Raw genomic sequence first — 20,895 nt, 5'->3', positions numbered from 1 at the left:
GTATAAAAACTGGCAAGTGCTGTCTGGGTGGACATGAAAATAAAAGAAATGCAACAAAAGGTGACAGGTGGAGTCTGAATAATATATAATAATATAAATAAAATTCAGATCAATTCATAATATACTGCACATTAGCTTTTAGAAAGTACCTAATTTGTGGTGTTAACAATGGCCTTCAGAGTCAGATGATTATTACTACTGTTCTTTTCATTAATTTTGTGGCGATATATTTCACAATCAAACTATTTTACTTATATTTATGTTATGTTAGAAATTGAAAGAATTTTGATACTATAATAATGCAGCTACTTGATTAGTTTTAGCAGATCAAGAATTATTCTGATCAGGATGTGGTCAAGTAAAGATTATCTAGATCACTCATGGGTTTATCATGTGGAAAAACGGCAAACCGCACTTTAATCGATGATTATGACAAACCATGGATTCTATTCTTTAATCCATGGACAAACCAAGCATTGATTTATTATTTATTTATTTGGAATTACACCTTTAGATCGGTGGCACACTTAGCACAAAGGTGCATCCTTCACAATAACAATATAAAATATAACAATTTAATAAATTACAATTACATACAGAAAAGTATAAAGGCAAAAACAACTATCAACCCCTATCCTACCCCCAATTTAAATCGATACATACAGTAGATCATTACTTTACACAAATGATACAAAACAATATATAGTAAAATTGATATGATATTAATATGAATTGCATCAAATTTTGTATCGCGCCTCACACACATGACACAGTTTTTTTTAAATGGTTAGAGCGACCTCTATTTCTCTCTGGCCTTATCGATCACGCCATATCTCATCGATGGAGATTATACATGTTTACTACCGTTTACTACGGTACATACCCTGATTGACCCTGGCGGTTTTCGCCGTGTGAGCAGGACCTATCATGGCGTTACATCGAAGAACCGGGAGCCTTGCTTCTAATAATATAAGGCTTACAGAAAATCAAGTGCATCAAAACAAATATGATAGAATTAATGAATCAACAGCCAAAAGGCCAGAGGTATGTTATGCGTGTTTTAGCTTAAAATATAGCTTCAATTTTCAATTCGGCTTGCCTTGTAAGTTGGTTGGATACGCATCATCAGAGCAGCAGAGAGAGATAGCTGATGTGGTGGGTGTGCCCCCGTGGCAACCGCTCGTATTATTCTTACTCTGTGTGGTATCTTGTTTTAATAGGCTAGGCATAGGCCTAGCCTGTTTGAAGGCTACATTTATATACTATAAAGTATTACTATTACTATTATAAATGTTTTTCCATAAACATAGGTCTAGCCTAGGCTAGGTAGCTAGGCTACGTCGTAACATGGATTATGTAGCCTAATAAATAAATTGGTGTTCTGTCGGAAGGTCTTTTTCAAGTTATTTGTTACATAATTAATATTAAATTGACTATGGCCTCATCAAATGAATTTAAAATCTTTTTTTAACAAGTGTAATGACATTATTGATTTTATCACAGCATTTTTTGTAATTCAGAATGATAAATAAATGTTTAGCAGATTAAATATTTGTGTACAATGGGAGGTACTGTATAATATTAATAAATTAATTATTTCATTCATCTAAATAGTTTGATCTAGGCCTACTTTACAGGTACAGTAAGTAGTATATACACAGTGATTCGGATTTATATTGATGAGAACTAAAAAATAATGGAAAAATGTCACTTAAATTAGGTTAGTTATTAAATAAGTTCAATGTTAGTTTCAGTGACATTGGCTAAATTTTTAACTATCAATTGTGCCCCTATTTAAAACTAAAATTTACTATATTTTGAATGAAAATTAAGTGCAAAACAACAATTTTTTCGAATCCATCCAAAGATTAATTTTGAATTAGTATAAAATGTGATTAATATTTTACCATAGAAACCAATCAACATGTTCAAATTAATTTGTCCTGTAGAGTCTAGTTGGAACTGTGCCAATATTTATTTTAGACTTTGAGTAATCAGTGTAAAAGGGTGTTAGTGGTTTTTGTTTGTTTTGTTGTTGCTCTATGAAATCGCATAGATTCATTCACAAACACACAAAGTCAATGTTTGTAAACTGGTTCAAATTAATCTTATGTTCAGTTGTGTAAATGTTTGTGTTGTTATGAAGAAGTTGTTGGTAATTTATAATACAAATTAAAATAATTGTGAATATGTATATTCTGGCAATCAAGTCAGTACACACACAATGCTGGACCCACCCCTAAAAACCTTGAACCCCTATTCAGGGGACAATCCATGGGACTCTTTGTTGAGTCTCGAAGGTTTCCTTTTAATATGGGGTCTACTCTATTCATATAAAATTAATTTCATTTCTTAAAATTACATTTTTTTTATCATCAAAGAATGGTTGATAATATTACCATTTATAAGATGATCAGAATTGGTTCAAATAAAAGCCCATGGTCATCAACATGATCCTTTTGATTGTAGACCAACACTCTGGCATGTAGTAACAGTCCCTTCCTCCACAACTTGAATTTGGCGTTAGTGGATGATGCTTTAGCAACATGTTTGCATCTCAATTGTTTGATTACATTCAAAGCACACACTAAGTAACTTATGAAATTTCCGTGTGGCGGGAATGGGTCAATTATTGATTAGACACCAATATATTCAATGAATTAAAGATTACAATATCTAGCAGTAGATCTACAAATGAATGACTTATTTATTTATTCATAATGCAATCTGTTAAAAGAGTTGATTGTTTACATTAGATGCATAACCAAAAGCAATCAAAGTAAAGAGTTTGGTTTAGGTCATATGGAAATATACATTATGAGGTTTTAATATTCAAAACCAATCAATTTTTATGTGAATGTTTACTCGCTTGTTTTTCAATTTAAGATCTTCTGTTTTATACAAAAAAAATTATTATTATTTATAAAAATTGTGGGAAATGAACTTTAAATAAATTAATGATTTTTAATATGTCTGTACAGTATATAATATTGAAAAACAATATGTATGCTTTAAAGATGACCCCAAAGCATAACAAATAAATTGAATCAAATATCCATGAATATCAGTTAACCCACTGGGCTAAACTGGAAGTAAAAATAATAAAAAAAAAAAAAAGTCCAATCTATTCCGTGCCTAGCTTATACCTGGACCATTTTGTAGTTTAATAAAATTGAATTTTAAAAAAAAATAATAAAAAAAATTCACCCATGAAAAGACAAAATAAATTATTAAATTTAACCAAAAACATGTTGTCTGACAATGAGATAGTTTTTTCAGGCACACAATTTGTTTTGTGTCAAATTTTCTGTCAAAGTGATATGTGACATTGAAATAGCATATTAAATAAAAAAAATTGTTAAGATAATTGTATGGAAAAATGAGTTATTAAGCTTCACTTGTTACTAATGGCAACAACAATAAATAATCAATTGCTGTATCCGTGCTATAACTTCTGTATCAATGTACAATAATTTGTAGCAATAATACGAATTAATTACAATTGGTATATTAACTAGAAAATGCATTCATTCTTATTTCTTCAGAGCATCTAATATCCGCAGGTGTATTGATTTTGTTTTCGTGATACAAGCAAGTTTTATTACTTTAATTTAATCCCACTAACACAATAGGAACGCTTTATTACGAAAATTACAAAAAAATCCAATTAGTACTGTGGAACAACTATTAAAGCTGTAGGGATATCTCCTGCGTAGATGTTTCCTCTGAATAGTGGTGCATTCCGAATAGGGATGTCCTCTTAATAGGGATGTCTCCTAGTATAGTATAGTATAGTATAGTATAGGGTATGTCTCTTTACTAGGGATTTCCCCTGTAGTGTTAAAATACATATTTCTCCTCTTCATTTCACAGGAATGTGTCCCCTTATTTCCCAAAGGAGAGATTGTACTGTACTTGCTCTTTTAATTTAAGTTTTGAATATGAAATTTTTGAATTTCAATAATTCAATGCCGTACTAAACAATTATTATTTAGTTTGATGAAATGTACAGGTTTGCTAACAAGTACTGTAGATATATTACTGTTGATTGTAATGTGTTTAATATTCATGATATTCATAGCAGGGAATAAAACCTAACCTGTGTTGCTAATGTAGCAGATTAACGGATCATAATTGTTTTTATTTTGCTATAGTTGTGGTACCTAGCAACAGTTTATAAGATGTGATGTCAATCTTTAGCTGCCCAATTGTCTGTGTAATAAAACAACAATCAATTTTTAAAAACAGTCACAAAAAATTGCCATTTATTAAAATTAAATAATAATTATGTTTTTGATTGTTACTTACTAAAAATGATTAGTCAGAGAGGCTTTGCCCTACTTTGACGTAAATACGCTTGAGAAAAATTGTGCAATTAATTTTCTGCGGGGGAAAAACATCTCGCCTAATGCAAAACTACTTTGCCTTTACTACCTTAAATTATTATTTAGATTTAATAAAACTTAACCCCATATTGAGGTCCTGTAACAGATTTAAATGCAAAATGTGATCATGATTTAATATATATATAACAAGATGTTTCTTACAAAAAACGCTGCTCGCTTATTTTTATTGCTAAGGTCAAGTCTGGGGGTCACTTCATCACGCCTAGATATCCTATTACAAACAAAAACTTCAATGGACTGTTTTGATAATAATTCAATGATTATCTGACAGCGAATTACAGTAATATTATGGGACTCATAAATACCAGAAATGCTTTGGGATTTGTTGTTGTTTTCCCAAACGTTTTTAGGTCCAGCAGCTGGTACCTATAAATTATAGTCGAGAATCCTTTTTCGCAAATGTGACAAATTTATTTAATTGTTTTGTTTTGTAGGAGGCATACAAAAGAGAATTTTATGAGTCGTTTGAACCTGTGAGTCTAATTAATGCAGTTGCCACCTATCTATGTTATTTTATTTTAACGTTATTTGGTTATATACGAGATTTTATGAGACGGAATAATTTTGAACAAGTGCATGGTGCGAATGAGTCGCCAGAATTACTAGTAAGTATTTCATGTTTAAAATTTATGTGAAAAAAAATTGTGATGTGCCCATATATGGACATGATGATGTCATAACACTACCATATTTGGGCATATCAGTGCCATATTTAGGCACATCACACTTTTTTTGTCAAACTAGTTTGATAGTGTAGACAGAGCTTAACTAAATGCAATCATATTTCCTAAAAATATGAATACAATAAATATGAGAAAAGAAGAAAATCGTCCCGACCGAGCTATCTAAATGTTGATTGTTTCTCTTGATTATGCAAATTTCAGTGCAGCCTTGAATGTATTTATTATAATTGTTTAATTGTTAAACTGTGACCTACTGTACCATCAACTCAAATTGTAAAATAGATTTTATTATCATGCTAAATGTGATAAAATAAAGTTCCTTCAACAATCTCTAACTAAACTTGAAATGCTAACCGGCAACAGAGAGATTATGTGAGGTTTATTTCCAGAGTACAGTAGCCTACAGTAGGCAGATAGGTACATAGACCTCATTGCAAGTGCAACAAGATTGAAATTAATTTTAATGGAATCATAAGACTTAAGATCAATATTAATCAGGACAGTGTTTTTTTTTTTTACCATATTTAATGAGGGTGATCCGTCCAGCAATTGCTGATCATTAGGGACCCTCAGAGGTTCACAAGACAAACATATACACAAGATGCTCTACATAAACAAAGTGTTATTACAAGTCTTTAGGAGTGGAGTTGTAAATTTGTCCTAACATGTAACGTTAGGAAAAATCCATGTAACATGAATTGTACCCAGGACCCTTGGAGTGGTAGCCAAGCATCATAACCACCAAGCCACATCTCCACTCTAAAATAAATGGTACATCATAGAAAATCTACAAAAGTGGAAAAGTATAATTTTCTTGTTATTTCAGGATTTTGTTCCATTATATCAAGACTTCGATAGTTTTTACACTCGCAATGTCTACCGTAGAATAAGAGATAATTTTAACGTGCCACTTTGTAGCGGTGCCGGTTCAGTTATTAGAATAATGGAACGTTACTCAACAGACGATAACTGGACGTTTACGTAAGTATCAACAAATGACCTTTGACTCACATAAACCAAGGAATAACCTGATCATGACGTGAAAGCCAAGTTACCAATTATTTACAGTACATATGAAGGGAGTCTTGAATCTTTACCTTATGATAATAATAAAAATGAATCAAGATTATTGTTCTATAGAAACATTTCCTTTTCGCTTTTAACATTGATTGAATGAATGAAAATTCATTAAAACTTGGCTTTCACTACAAAATAATGATAATACTATAGTGTAAGATACAACCCCTTGGATTGTCAATAAATAAAGCTTGGAACATTGTGTGTTATGAATACACCTGACCTAGCTTTGTACTCAAACAATACACACGCTTACAATTGGGCATTGAAGCGTGACATTCTTCATTAATTCCTTCGAGATCATTTCTTTTCACCAGTGCATTTTCAAAACAGTGTAGTAATATGTATGCGATTAATATTAAAATTATTGACCTATTGCGTAACTAAGACCCATAATAAAAAGAGTTTTAATTAATGTGTGTGGCCCCTGAAACGTAGCAATTGTAAGCATTACAAGACTTGGGTAAACGAATGAACAACCAAATTTTTTTATTCGTACTGATTATTATTTTGCTATGAGTTGCTGACCAGAAAAGTTGGGGGTGGGTTTTCAGGTGCCTAATTTAAGATTAGTAATAGTAACCCACTACTCTAATAGTAATCCCCCTTCAATCAAACAATCAAAGAATAATAACCCAGATATAATATTTTTTCTTTTGACTGACAACTGTCCACTAAACATTTTCCTTAGATAATACATATGCCCAAGTATAATGCATATTAGCAAGCTTGCAGTTGTTTCGCGATTTTAGACGAAGGAGAGGGTAATTTTACAAACTGTGACATTTGTTCAACATGAACAGAATACACATTGTACTCATCACTATCTGTTAAAAACATCACCTTTGTCTACCATTCCAAAACACAACCTTGCTGTTGTCAGATTCAGAGCAGTGTAGGTTCGATTTCACTATGCCCATGCAAATTGTTGCAAATAATTTTTGGTTTTATTTTTCAGGTATACGGGTAAATCTATAGAGGCCATCAATTTTGGCTCGTATAATTATTTAGGTTTTTCCGAAACGGAAGGTTATTGCCATGATCAAGTAAAAGAAAGCCTTGAAGAATACGGCGTTGGGATATGCAGTGTTCGCCAAGAATTAGGTACGGTATTAATGTTATTCGTTCTTGTTATTTGTTTTACCGGGCACTAATGGAAAATTATTTCCCCCTTAATAATCCGGCTTTAAAAATAGGCTTCTTGTATTTAGGGCGCTATGTTTTCAAATAGTGTGCTGGTAAAGCTATATAGGATAGAAACCATACTATTAAAGCTTTGTCTACACTATCAAACTAGTTTGACAAAAATTGTGATGTTCCGAAATATGGTAGTGATATGCCCAAATATGGTAGTGATATGCCCAAATATGCTAGTGGTATGCCCAAATATGCTAGTGATATGCCCAAATATGCTAGTGATATGCCAAAATATGCTAGTGATATACCCAAATATGATAGTGATATGCCCAAATATGATAGTGATATGCCCAAATATGCTAGTGATATGCCCAAATATAGTAGTAATATGACATCATCATGTCCATATATGGGCACATCACATTTTTTTTCACATAAAGTTTGATAGTGTAGACAGGACCTAACAGTGCAGTCTCTATTGCTGTATAACTTGTGAGACAAAGGCAGGTGACTGCTTTTAAAAGCACATGACGATAAGGATACAATTTGTAAATACAATCAGTATTTACTTATTGATAATAATATATGAATCATACGGCACACCACTTTATGGATTTAGGTGTAAATGTTTCTACTCAGCATGTTGTGAGCATGTTATACCTCCATGTTGTGAGCATGTTATACCTCCATGTTGTGAGCATGTTATATGTTGTGAGCGATCAAATCAACATTTATTTCTTTCGGATTTCAAATGAAATATAGATTACAAATTTAAATATAAATAAATATTTGTGATAAAATGTATATACAATATTGTGGTAACATTAAATTAAAAAGAAAGAGGCACATTCCCTGTGTAAGTAAGTAGAATTAATTAGGGAAACTATCGCAATAAAAACTTGAAATACTGTATTCTTTATTATTCATAATAAATTGTAAACAAAATTTCTATGAAAATATCAATCATTATTATTATTCTATCATGATAATATTAGTGTAAAAGAAAATATCTCTATACTCAAACAAATGAGGTTTTACACAGTATGTATAGGGAAATTATGATGATAAGGAATTTAAATATAAAATGTATATCCTATTCTTTATTATCATTATATTACTGTAAAAACAGTGTCTATGAATATAAAGTTTTTTTTATTTTGACTATAACACTACCAGCACCTTATTCGTATTTTGCATAATATGCCTGTTGCATATTTAAATGAATCTTGTTTGAAATGCTCTTTATGATACCTCTTTTAGGAGCGACAAACATATTTTTATGATATTTCCCCAATGATATTTAAACCTATGTAAAGTCCAAATGTTAATGTTGGTGGAAAGACCTTTTCATCGGAAATAACCTCATAAAACACTAGGTGAAAGTTAAGCTTGGTAATAAAGGCCTTAATAAACTGGATATATGCAAGAATCTGATAATCTGTTTTAAACCTCACTATACAGCAGAATACCTGTATTCATGGCCACACAAACACAACACAATTATGTTATTGTAGATTATTTATGAATCCATCGACAAATTACTGAAAAAATGACAATGCTGTCATCAGATCTCTATCGACATACAAATAAAATAAGCTGAATCAAAATGGTAAATTTAACAGCCAGAAAGTTCCAAGCTTTCGGAAAACACTATTCATTCATCAAGACTAACGCTCTGTCTACACTATCAAACTTTATGTGACAAAAAAAATATATGGACATGATGATGTCATATCACTACCATATTTAGGCATATCACTACCATATTTGGGCACATACTTTTTTTTTATCAAACTAGTTTGATACTGTAGACAGAGCTTTATGATTGATTGTCTGCTCACACACAAATGTTCATGTTGCATATTCATAATAATAATTTTGTTTATATTATTTTTTTTTTAGGGAATTATGATCTACACAGCAAACTAGAAAAATTAACTGCTGAGTTTCTTGGAGTAGAGTCGGCCATTACGTTTGGCATGGGCTTCGCTACTAATTCTCTCAACATCCCTGCTTTAGTGGGACAAGTAAGTTTTAAAATATTAATGTGAATGAGTGATAGATGTCACATGACTTGCTTCCACAGCCCGAGGAGCATGACTGGTCAAGAGGAGAATGTGGATTATTTGAAAAATCATGCTTTTGCTATTATTATTATTATGCTGGAATAATATACTAGATTTATAAAGCTCCTAATGTTGTGAAACCTCTAAGCGCTGTACATATCAAACACGTGGATTATTTGAAAAATCATGCTTTTGCTATTATTATTATTATGCTGGAATATATACTAGATTTATAAAGCTCCTAATGTTGTGAAACTTCTAAGCGCTGTACATATCAAACACGTACAGTATGGAAACATACTCCCATAATAAAGCTAGTACTCAGCACAAAGTTGTGTCTTGACCTTACCAGGTACCCATTTGTACACCTAGGTGGAGAGAGGCAAACGTAAGTAAAGTATCTTGCCTAAGGATACAAGCAATGCAACGAGCATTGGGTACGAACCCACGATCTCATGATCAGTAGACCAATGTCCAACATTAGATGTGGGTGTTGACGCCACTTTAGAAAGTCAACTAAATGGCCACCTTTGACTAGTCTCACTCAGTGTATAATAACCAGCAAGTTGAGAAATTATTCTGAGTAAAAATTATACTGAAATATGATATTTGTTTGTAAACAATAACCAGTTACAAAGTACTGTATACTGTTCTTTGGAGTTTTTGTATAGAAATTCTTTACTCCGACTGCTTTTATATCGAAAAACTTAAAACAGACTAGCATTATTTGTTATTGTCCTCAGGTGCCTTGTTATTGTATTCCCAGGGTTATAGTAAATTCCAGAGTATTTGTATGCAAATCTTCAACTTACCTCAGCCAATTTAATTGAAGTCAAAAAATAGGTCATGTTTTTTAAATCTTAATTCCTTTAAACATGCTTCTCATTCTCTACATTGTTAACTTAATCATCTTTTTTTTTTCCATTTTTCTTTTATTAAGTTAATCTCTCCGAAATGCACATACAATTCAATTTTGCCTAATAATGATTTCAGAAAACGACAGACTTTTGTAAATAATATTTTGGTTCTGAACACTGCTGCTACAATAATACCTTACATTGTATTTTGTTTATTTTCATCCCAAACCTACTACTGTGTGTTTCTGCTTGATAGGCAGATAGACCATAGGAGCACATCATATTCAGCTGTTTAATTAAGATGTTACTAGCATTGTGTGTAAAGTACAATAACAAACTAGCAATAGATTGACTATTTGGATTGCTTTTGATGTAGTTTAATTAGTATGTAGTTGAGGCAAGAAGAATGTATTGTTTCATTGTGTGTTTAATTAAAAGTTAATTTATTTTGTGAAGTACCTGTATATATATTAAACATCAGAAAGTGACAAGATCAGGCACTGTCTCAATGCCAAATCACTGAATAGTAAAGTTGGTTATAGCTATAGTTACATACAGTGTTTTTAGCCAAGATGAGAACTTGTAACAGTCCTTTGATCTTATGTCTGGCTACGACAAATACCAAAAAAAAAGCATTTGAGGAAGCCACCTGGCCAATCAAAGTTTAAGGGTGTGGAACTGATCGTGTCGTAGCCACAGATAAAACCTTTGATCTCCGGAGCTCAGCATCCTTGGTTATCATAGCCACTTGCTGTATGCTATTAGTTGCAGTATCTGCTATATAATATTGCTATTTAATTATATAACTGATTGCTGTATCCATAGCTATGCTAGTTAGTTATTGCCATTTACAGGTATACTGTAGCCATGCTATTTCATTAATATGATAATTATTTATATACTGTAGATCTCTATTGAATAAGTTTAACCAATCCTATACTATAGGTGGCATATAGAAGCTGTCATTGTTAACATTCTTTGAGTACCTTATGGCGTTTATGTAATTCTGACTTTATAGTATCAAAGATTCAGATAGATAATCTAATTTGTAAGAATACATAATAAAGATAAATATAGATAAGGTGGCTTGCATAATATTACTATGCCACGCATGGGGTACAGATATATAGCTAAGCTAATATTGAATAATATAGAGCTGAAAATCTAGGAGAGCATTTCTAGTACAAAAGTTTGCTCCTGCTCACATCTATGGGACAAGGTATCTTTCCTAAGTATAATTATTGGGACTCAATACTGAAAAAAAGGAGATGAAATTAGTATTTTTTTTTTTTAATTCCAGAATTGTCTAGTATTGAGTGATCAGATGAACCACGCCTCTTTAGTTCTTGGAATTCGGTTGTCTGGAGCCACTGTTAGAGTGTTCCAACATAACAGTAAGTTTTCTTCTTTTTTTTGTTGAATTTCCACAAAGAGTAACATTAAAAATACCAAAATAAACTGTAATTAAAAGGAATTGATATGTGACTGGAGGGCAATTAAGTTTGAGGAAATTAAAGATGAAAACATGAAAAATGAAGATTATAAAAATCAGATTTTGAATAAGCCATTTGTAGTTTTATTCAAGTTAATAACTTCCGCAGAAAAATAATCGGAAAAAATTATGTTTTCACTTATAAAAAAACAAAGCAAAATGTTAAATTCAACCAAAACCCATTGGCTGGCAGCCAATTGAGACCATGTTTTGCTTTAAATTACACTTTTTTCAAGTATATAATTTTTTCATCAAATTTTTGATCAAAATGAATAACTATTATGGTACATCAAAATGGCATATTCAACAACAACAAAATTTAAAAATTATTTTTTCATGGGGACAATACATCTTTAAAGGAATATGTTGCTGGAGGGAATTAAGTATTAAAATAACAATATAATAACAATAAAATAGATAATAAATAACACACAAGGACAATAACAAATGATGACATTGAATACATGGATTTTGTGTCTTAACAGAATCAAACCGGTTGTTACTTTTTTCTGACATGTTCTTTAGGTGGAACTCAACAATGTTCATTATTCCTTATTGCCACCAAATTGGTTTTGTAATAGCGGCACAGATCAATCAGTACGGCATCCTAAAACCATAAAAACTAATAACCAAAAGTATACAAACAAATAACACATTAAAAGAAGAAACTAAACAAGAACTAAACATAAATAGTAATAAAATAACTAATCTATTTATCTTTGTCCGAGTCCCTTCACTTGTACTGATGAAGGCCTAGTGTTGCCTGAAAGCTCTGCTAACTTTTCTGGCTGTTTTACTTTATCGTTTTGATTTAGCTATTCGCTTTTTTTTTGTATCTCCATTAAGATCTAGCCACTGATACCAACAGCATTGTCATTTTTTCAGTATTTTGCCTTTGGATTTAAAATAACTAGAGGTACAAGATACAGTCAGCAAGAATTAAAAAAAACAAAATATTGATTGTATTGTACAATTATCAATTATATTGAAAGTAGATCACTAAGGAGTGAAGTGTGTTATGTAATACAGATAATAAAGCCTTTTGTAAATTGTGTGAACTAAAGCAGCTTTGTGGGTCAATATACCCGCTGGAGTACTAATAGACCTACATCCCCAGAGACAATAATTGTTCCAATGTTCTCATTCTGTGTATGTACTCTACCTCTTTATTATTCTATACATTCGCTTTCCTTTGTGTATAAATACATTACCTGTTGTTTTCTGTGTATATTGTGGATTTATTGATCTGTACTTTGAAAGTAAACATAACCTGAAAATCCGTTCTTTTATCTTTTATATAATGTTAAATTATTCATGTTCTTTAACACTAACCTTGCAGGCAAGGGATTTGGGGGTGGGGGTCTTTTTTGCACCCTTTGTTGAAAAACGAACTTCGCTGTATAAATCCTGGCTATGGGCTTCAGCACATTGCTACTGCTTCTGCTAAGGGAATGTATTGGGCTTATACATGCATTATAAATTCATAAAAAATATGAAAAAAAAAATATCAATAATCAATCAGTCTGATTAAAATTTAAATCTATTCCTGTAGAAATAAAATGTTTTTCATTCTTAATCAATATCATTTTAGATATGAAGGACCTTGAAAAGAAACTGCGTCAGGCTGTCATTAAGGGTCAGCCTAAGCACTTCCGTCCATGGAAGAAAATCCTCATTGTTGTTGAGGGAATCTACAGGTAGGCCTAACTACTCCTATTCTAACAATGTTTGTCTTCCACATTTTGCGCAATAAAAATACGACCATTAACATGTTTCTGTTTCATCATACACCAAAAAATAAGTCAGTAGCGTATAACGCACTTATGGGCACACTTATAATTCAACCATGATTATTGAATTTGGTGTTGTCACAGAAGCTATCACAACCTATGATGGTTTTTAAGTAGTTCACCAGATATTCTTTGCTACACAGTATAACAGTGTAATCAAAACATATATTTGACAAAGGGTATATAATACTGTAAAACTAACAATAGAAACCAAAGTGCGTTGTACCCTGACACAATTGGGTATGTGCATGTGGTATGAATGTATTCAGATCTCTCATAGTAAATGCTTAGGATTAAGAAAGATGTATTTCATCAAAAAGCTTTCTACTATGAATTCATTATCAAAAGCCAACAGGGTTTTCCCTGAGTACATTCACCTTGTCTAAATTGTGTATGGCTTCAGGCCTAATTGTTCACGCATACATTTTATAATCTTACATATTAAGTTTTGTATGATAAATTAATTATGCAGTTGAGATTCTTCTACTACTTTATATATAATATATATAACATTTAATAGGACTAAAAGGAATACTTGATAACAAATATTTAAAAGTATGCCAATCCAGATAAAAATCATAATTTGTTGTTGTATTTTATTATTAAATGTTTTAAACTGTTCATGTTTTTCAGTATGGAAGGGTCTATTGTGAGGCTACCAGAACTGATTGCATTGAAGAAAAAATACAAAGCTTACGTTTACCTTGATGAAGCCCATAGCATAGGAGCTATTGGACCTCATGGGCGTGGAGTGGTTGATTATTTCGGTCTTGATCCTAAAGATGTAGATATAATGATGGGAACATTCACAAAGAGTTTCGGCGCATCAGGCGGATACATCGGGGGTACTAAGGTACTTTTCATTTTTCCCTTATCTGCAGATATTACAATGGAAATAATTTAGAAATGGTTTAAAGGTGAAATACACCTTCAGTCTTTTATTACACACACTAAGTAATCTCACTTTTTTTCTCCTCTTAAAAATAGAAATTAATAGACCACTTGAGGACATGTTCCCATAGCACTACTTATGCAACATCCATGCCGCCCCCTGTAGTTCAACAAATCATCTCCAGTATGTCATGCATCATGGGAAAGAACGGCCACTCAGGTATGTAGCTGATTTGGTCAAGATCAACAACGTAATATTTTGGTTTTTTAATTTTTTAAAATAATAATAAAAATATAAATATTCTTACGTTAACAGAACTGAACAGAATCACAAAGCTAGCCGAGAACACACGATATTTTCGTCGGAGGATGAATGAGTTGGGTTTTGTAATTTACGGAAACAAAGACTCACCAGTTATTCCAATCTTGGTGTACATGCCAGGGAAGCTTGCGTAAGTGTTTGTCAATTATCTTTTATTCTGAATATTTCAATCAAGACAATGTCCTGAACACATTTACAGTTAGCATTTAACAAAATGTACAAGTCCCAGTAAACTTAAATAACCATTATATAAAAATGAGAAAACACAATTTGATTGATTGAGTATTACAGTAGAACTCTTCCTTTGAAACATCCCTATTTAAGAGACACCCTTTTTAAGAGACATCTTCCTGATTTAAACAAGTGGCAATGTATGTTTTAACACTATGATTAACCCAGGGGACACTCCTATAAGGGTGAACTTTCATCCTGAACGTATACCCTTAATGAGGTTGTACAGTAGTTTAGAGATAAACTTGTCAGAATTGAGAAAATTAAAAGACTGTAGATGAAAAGGTCAAAAGGGGAAACAGCTGCAGAATAAGAATACCAAAAAACAGGAAATTGTGAACAAAATTAAGTCTGTTTGTTTGGTTTGTTCGATGTCAATTGTAGTACAATGTTATCAATAAGTAACTTATTACTTTTATTATTTAGATTTCACACCGGTTTTTTCCCTTTTAGTGGTAACCTACCTAACACTTTTATAATCTTATCATTTAAAGATAAAAAGCTTCTGGTAGCCATTAAAGGTTAAGATATTTAAAATGTTAAAATGTATACAGAAAAAACACACATACAACAGTTTATATATATAAATCCAAAGGCAAATTACTGAAAAAAATGACAATGCTGTGGTATCATCAGTGGCTGGATCTCAGTGATGATACAAAATAAAATAAGAAAAGCTAAATCAATACGATAAAGTAAAACAGCCAGAAAAATTAGCAAAGCTTCATCAGTGCAAGTGTTTAGTATATATATTTGAGTAGGTAGCCCCCCTCAGTTTATCACACTGCTCTTAGGCCCTAGGGTAGCCCTCTCAGTTATCATACTGTTCTTCCTTAGGCCCTAGGGTAGCCCTCTCAGTTATCAAACTTAAACTACTCCTAACTAAATGCATTTTTCCCGTTTGTTAAAGTACTTAATTTCTGTGTTTCTGTTTTATAATTATTCTGTGTGTTATAAAGTGTATTTTTTATTATTTTAGTGTAATAGCCCGTGAGTGTAGAGCACGAGGCTTAGCTGTTGTTGTAGTTGGTTTCCCAGCAACGCCACTTATCGAAGCAAGATGCCGAATCTGTTTGTCGTCTTCACACACCAAAGAACAATTGGATGAAGTAAGTCATAATTTTTACTACATTACAGTGGAAAAATGTTGTTTATATATCAAAACAACTGCTATTTTTTCTTAAATTGAATTGCATTACAGGCAAATAAATTGTTACGGTTTATAATATCGTGTTGATATAAAGTTTGCCGTACACCACATATATTAGTTCTGAAAAGAACTGTTGAGTTTCTCGACGTTCCGATCAATATGCTTTGATCGTCCTCAGGAGTGAGAATTTTTTTTATAATATCAAAATATTGTATGTTTTGTTTTAGGCCCTTAGTATTTTAAGCGACATTGGCGACCAAATATCTCTGAAGTATTCACGTCTACCTCTAGAAGAACGAATATCTCCTTACCTCACACCTGACACTGAAGAACAGACAACAAACGGGGTCAAAACACATTTGAATGGTAACCATCATGTGGGCAACGGACATGTGAAGAATGGCAATCATAACACTGTGATTAATGGGACAAAACAGCAACTTACCAATGGAAAAATCAAACATCACTAGTGAAGAATTGAAAGCATAGATATTGGCATCATACAAATGTGAATTAAAGCTCATAGCCAGCTATATCAAAGAAACTGGAGTGGTGTTCAGGGGAAAGGTATAGGCTGCTAATTCAAGGTGGGGGAATTCGCTGGTAAAAACCGTTTTGGTGAGGGTTCCAATTCTGAAAATAGGGCCCTGTAGTCTAAGGTTGAATTTCAAAAAAAGCTAGGCATAGCACCTACCTATGTAGTGTATATTGGATGAAATAAGTTTAAATACTGTAATGTGTGGTTTGTGTGTGCCATAACTAATAACTAACACTCATATTATGCAGATTTATTTTTTTCTGAGGTTTCTGACTTACGACTTGACATGAATGCACACAAATAATGGATGTAAAACGAATTGTGTAATATAATTTTTTTAATTTGCATTTTTATTTTACCTTTGATCTTTACAGTAGCTCTTTAAACATCAAGTATTATTTGCAATACAGATTTTATGAACACTTGAAACTCTCCCAAAACGATAATTTTCTGGGAAAGTAAACCTTCACTGTAAAAAGTATCATTTTTTATAATAATGTTTTTTTTTTATTCTTAGTTATTCTTCGTTTTAGAGAATCATATTTAAAAATATCAATTTTGTAAATTTAGCAAAAATGTATGTATTTTTCTTGACTAAGTATTTATTATTAATTTTAGTTTTAATTCCATCATGCACCTCTATTAACAATGCACCATTTGATGGAAATATCAATGCTAGAAATTATTTCATCAGGCCTTCAAATATTACTTCTTAGACTTCCAACCTTAACCTTCCCTCTAATTTTTTTAATGTTTAAATTAAGATTGTTTAAGGTGGTTTGCACGGTGAATACAGTATTCAGCACTAAAGCAAGGTACTGTACACCATATGACACATTTTAATAGTCTCAACATAACTTTATTTATTTTTTGAAAACCTCCCTTATACTATGTGTTCAAAGTTGAGCTTTAGACACCAGCCAATAGTGAATGGTTTCTCTACTTTAAATGCTGCACATGACAGACAGCCATTTTTGTATCCAAGTCTGTTCATCTCTGAATTATTTACTGTATTTCCATACAGACTCAGTTTTAAGCCCACCTTGTCAAATAAGCCCATCCTGAATTCGTTCTTGTGTACAAGTCTACAAAATTTTATGTTGACGTAGAGCGATGAACAAAAATGTGTTTTAAGCAAATACATTTCTGTTTGTCAAATGTCATCATCATTATTATTATTTGATCCACAAGTTTACACCTTTAGCATAATATCTCTATGTGTACCCATTATTTTTGTATCTACATAAATCCTGTTTGGAAGGACATGTATTCACTCATTATGACATTGACAAATTAAGGGTTTGTTCTTGATATGCACCCAACATCATCGTTACTCAGTGGCGTAACGGTTATGAGTGCTCACTGGCTAAACCCAGGGGCCCCGGAGCTTATGGGGGCCAGTGATCAGTGCCCATAGGAAAAAACAGGTATTACAATATGTCAAAAAAGACTAAAAACACCCAAGGCCTCCAGCATTGGTGGGCCACTTAGGGTTCCTAAACCAGGGTCTCTACGTTAAGCCACTGTCGGTACTGTTGCACGTTTTGTTACAAAATGTGGTACTGTATACATGTATACAATTTTTTTTTAAAAAGGTTTGGAGTGTTTAATGTAAACAGTATCTATTATACTGGTACATATTTCTTTCCTTTAAACATGTTTTTCTGTAACTTTTCTCAGAATATGAAGCCTTGTATTGTAACATGCCATATATGGCAACAATTGCAATCTGCTTAAATACTAACAAGTTTTAAACAAACACTAAGCTACGTTAGGGTAGATGTTTTGAAGTAATTGGTTTTATATAGTATATAATATCATATTTTGGGTATATTTACATGTTTTTTATCCGTATATTGAGCTAACATTTGCAAATCAAAATGTATACTAACTACTGTACCTTGATACTTGCCTGGTTTGTTAACATCTTTTTAAAAAACTTTTTTAGAACAGGTAAAGCTTAGTTAAGTTAAGTTCTTTGACAAAAAAGCCATGAATCTATCTGTATTATACACACTTGCCTATTTTTTTTTACTCTAGCAGGTTTTCTTATATGTAATGTTGGACATTACAGCATCATTATTATCATCTTCTTCTTAGTAAATTTATAGTAATATCTGTATACAATTTTACATTAAACCAGTAAATAAATGATGTTTTGACTTGTCAACAAGTCTTCATCTGGCAATGACTGGATGTTAGTGGTTGCTAGGTGTAGATTTGCTGGTTGTAGAGCAGCAATTATTGGCAAACTTTTTCTGTGATTTGCCGAAATTCTTCGGCTTTTCAGATGAAGACTTGTTGACAACAAGTCAAAACGTCGCACATGTACGTATTTATTTACTGGTTTAACGTAAAGGGTTGTATACAGATATTATTATCATCCTTGTCGTGGGGCAGTTTTAGAGGTGAATACAGGCGGAAATTGTTGTGCGCTCCATCAGATCCGACAAGTTAGCGTTCCAATTTTTTAAAATCCTGGATCTGCCCCTGAGTTTTTAGTGTCTAGATTATTTTGTTTTCTTAGCTAGACATCAGTGGCAAATGCCAAAAAAATAAATTACTGATAGAACATATCCTTAAATTTGGTTAGGCCAAACGCAAGCAAGATATGCAAATGATGTCCATGTCCATGGTATTAAAACTGTCGAATTCTCTGTCCAATGAGATCGATAGAAAAACCTAAATGACAAGTCTATTGACTTTGATTCTGTATATTCAATTTCTAAAGTATAAAACTGATTTTTTTTTTTTTTAAACCTTCACATAAACCTTCCACTGTGTATTTAAATTATAAAAAGCCCCTCCTTTTGACCCCTATAAAGGGGACACTTTCGTGGCTTGTGAACAAGTGGCAATATGGTCAATATCTATGAGATATCCCCATTAAGGGATACTTTGTTGGATCCTGAAGGTGTCCCCTTAATAGGGGTTCTACTTCGTCTGTAGTATTCACACCACCTATAGGCATTAAACAAATGAATGTTTACAAAATGTGTGTGTATCTCTAATCTAAATTTTATAATTTTGTTATAACAAAGATTTTTATATATTTGTACTATATATAGTATATTATTATTATGTTTAACATTTGAAATCAGGAAAATTACACAGCTTCCTCACCCCTTCTCTCTAAATATATTATGTTGTTCTGAACCGTTGTCATTTTCACCTTGGAAACCAGGTCAATTGCACATCTTCCCCACCCCTTCCCTAAATATAATTGTTCTGCTATGTATTTTACATTTAACATTACTTCCAATAACATTGTTTGCTCATCTGTTTTATTGATGTATATGTTAATACATGATACCAAAGTTGTTATTAAGATGAGTTTTAGACGAAAAAACACAACATAATACATTGTATATAAAGATACTATCATAGGGCTTGTGTCCACGGTATACCTACTACTAGAGTAAAAGGTTATAAATAGGTTGTTTCAGTTTATTTAAAAACAATTGTTTAACTAATATAAATATTAAGTCTATTTATTCCAAGTGTTTTCTCCTTTTGGTAGCGCAAAATATATAGTTATATTCATAGCAACTTATTGATACATTAGTAGTATATAAAATTGAACATTTATTGATAATATAGGTAACCTTATATACTTTCTTGGAAACCAAATTGTAAATCATGAAGATAGTACTATTAGTATATAATATTACAAACAGTATGTTATGTATTTATACCTTATCTTATGACTGTTTTTAACAAATTGGTTTTTGTTGTTTTATATAAAAAAAATAGTATTAATCAATTTCTTTTGTATATTTGTCTTCATTTCTTCTGAAGTCTGACGTTAACCTTATGCTTGGTTTCCAGTTAGACGCAAAACAAGGACGCAAGTAATTTGACCAATCACAAACGATGTATTATCCAAACTGTCGCTTGTCATTGGTCAAATTGCTTATGTTGCGTCCTAGTGGGAACCACTTTTAGTAATGATACTACTTTTTACTTTTAAGAGATCTACCATTAAAACTACCAGTAAACCAAACATGTGTAATTATTTTATATTAATTATTATTATTATTATATTAATATACAATGTATAGATTTTAGGAATAACTTTGGAGGGTGCTTTGGTGGTGTATATTGTTTTGGATTTTGAGGTATACAACTTCTGTGATTTGTCAATAAAATTTTCAACCTTCCAATCTATCCTTTTGACTATATTTATTTAAAATCAAGTTGTATAATACAATTAGTGAATTTTTAAAAACCATTCGCCCAGTATTTTTAGAATAAA

At 31.8% G+C, this 20,895-nt stretch overlaps 1 protein-coding gene across 1 annotated transcript; it reads left to right on the top strand.

Annotated features, from left to right (window-relative positions):
* Positions 1 to 927: 927 nt before the first annotated feature.
* Positions 928 to 20,801, top strand: LOC144851415 (serine palmitoyltransferase 2-like). Its single transcript, XM_078708861.1, has 12 exons — positions 928 to 1,044; positions 4,841 to 5,011; positions 5,916 to 6,070; positions 7,125 to 7,270; positions 9,206 to 9,330; positions 11,527 to 11,620; positions 13,310 to 13,415; positions 14,142 to 14,361; positions 14,496 to 14,619; positions 14,716 to 14,851; positions 15,932 to 16,061; positions 16,330 to 20,801. The coding sequence occupies exons 1-12, from the start codon at positions 928 to 930 to the stop codon at positions 16,570 to 16,572; spliced, it is 1,767 nt and encodes a 588-aa protein (XP_078564987.1). The 3' UTR covers positions 16,573 to 20,801.
* Positions 20,802 to 20,895: the final 94 nt, after the last annotated feature.

This window comes from Antedon bifida, chromosome 9 (assembly GCF_963402885.1).
Source record: "Antedon bifida chromosome 9, ecAntBifi1.1, whole genome shotgun sequence".
NCBI classification, from domain to species: domain Eukaryota; kingdom Metazoa; phylum Echinodermata; class Crinoidea; order Comatulida; family Antedonidae; genus Antedon; species Antedon bifida.
Note: the sequence above shows the minus strand (reverse complement) of the source record. Positions and strands in the feature narration are given on the sequence as shown.

Excerpts from the sequence above, each read along its gene's own strand:
- LOC144851415 (XM_078708861.1), top strand. The coding sequence starts at position 928 with ATGGCGTTACATCGAAGAACCGGGAGCCTTGCTTCTAATAATATAAGG. Across the intron at positions 13,416-14,141 it reads GTTGTTGAGGGAATCTACAG|TATGGAAGGGTCTATTGTGA; the intron begins GTAGGCCTAACT and ends CATGTTTTTCAG. Across the intron at positions 14,362-14,495 it reads GATACATCGGGGGTACTAAG|AAATTAATAGACCACTTGAG; the intron begins GTACTTTTCATT and ends TCTTAAAAATAG.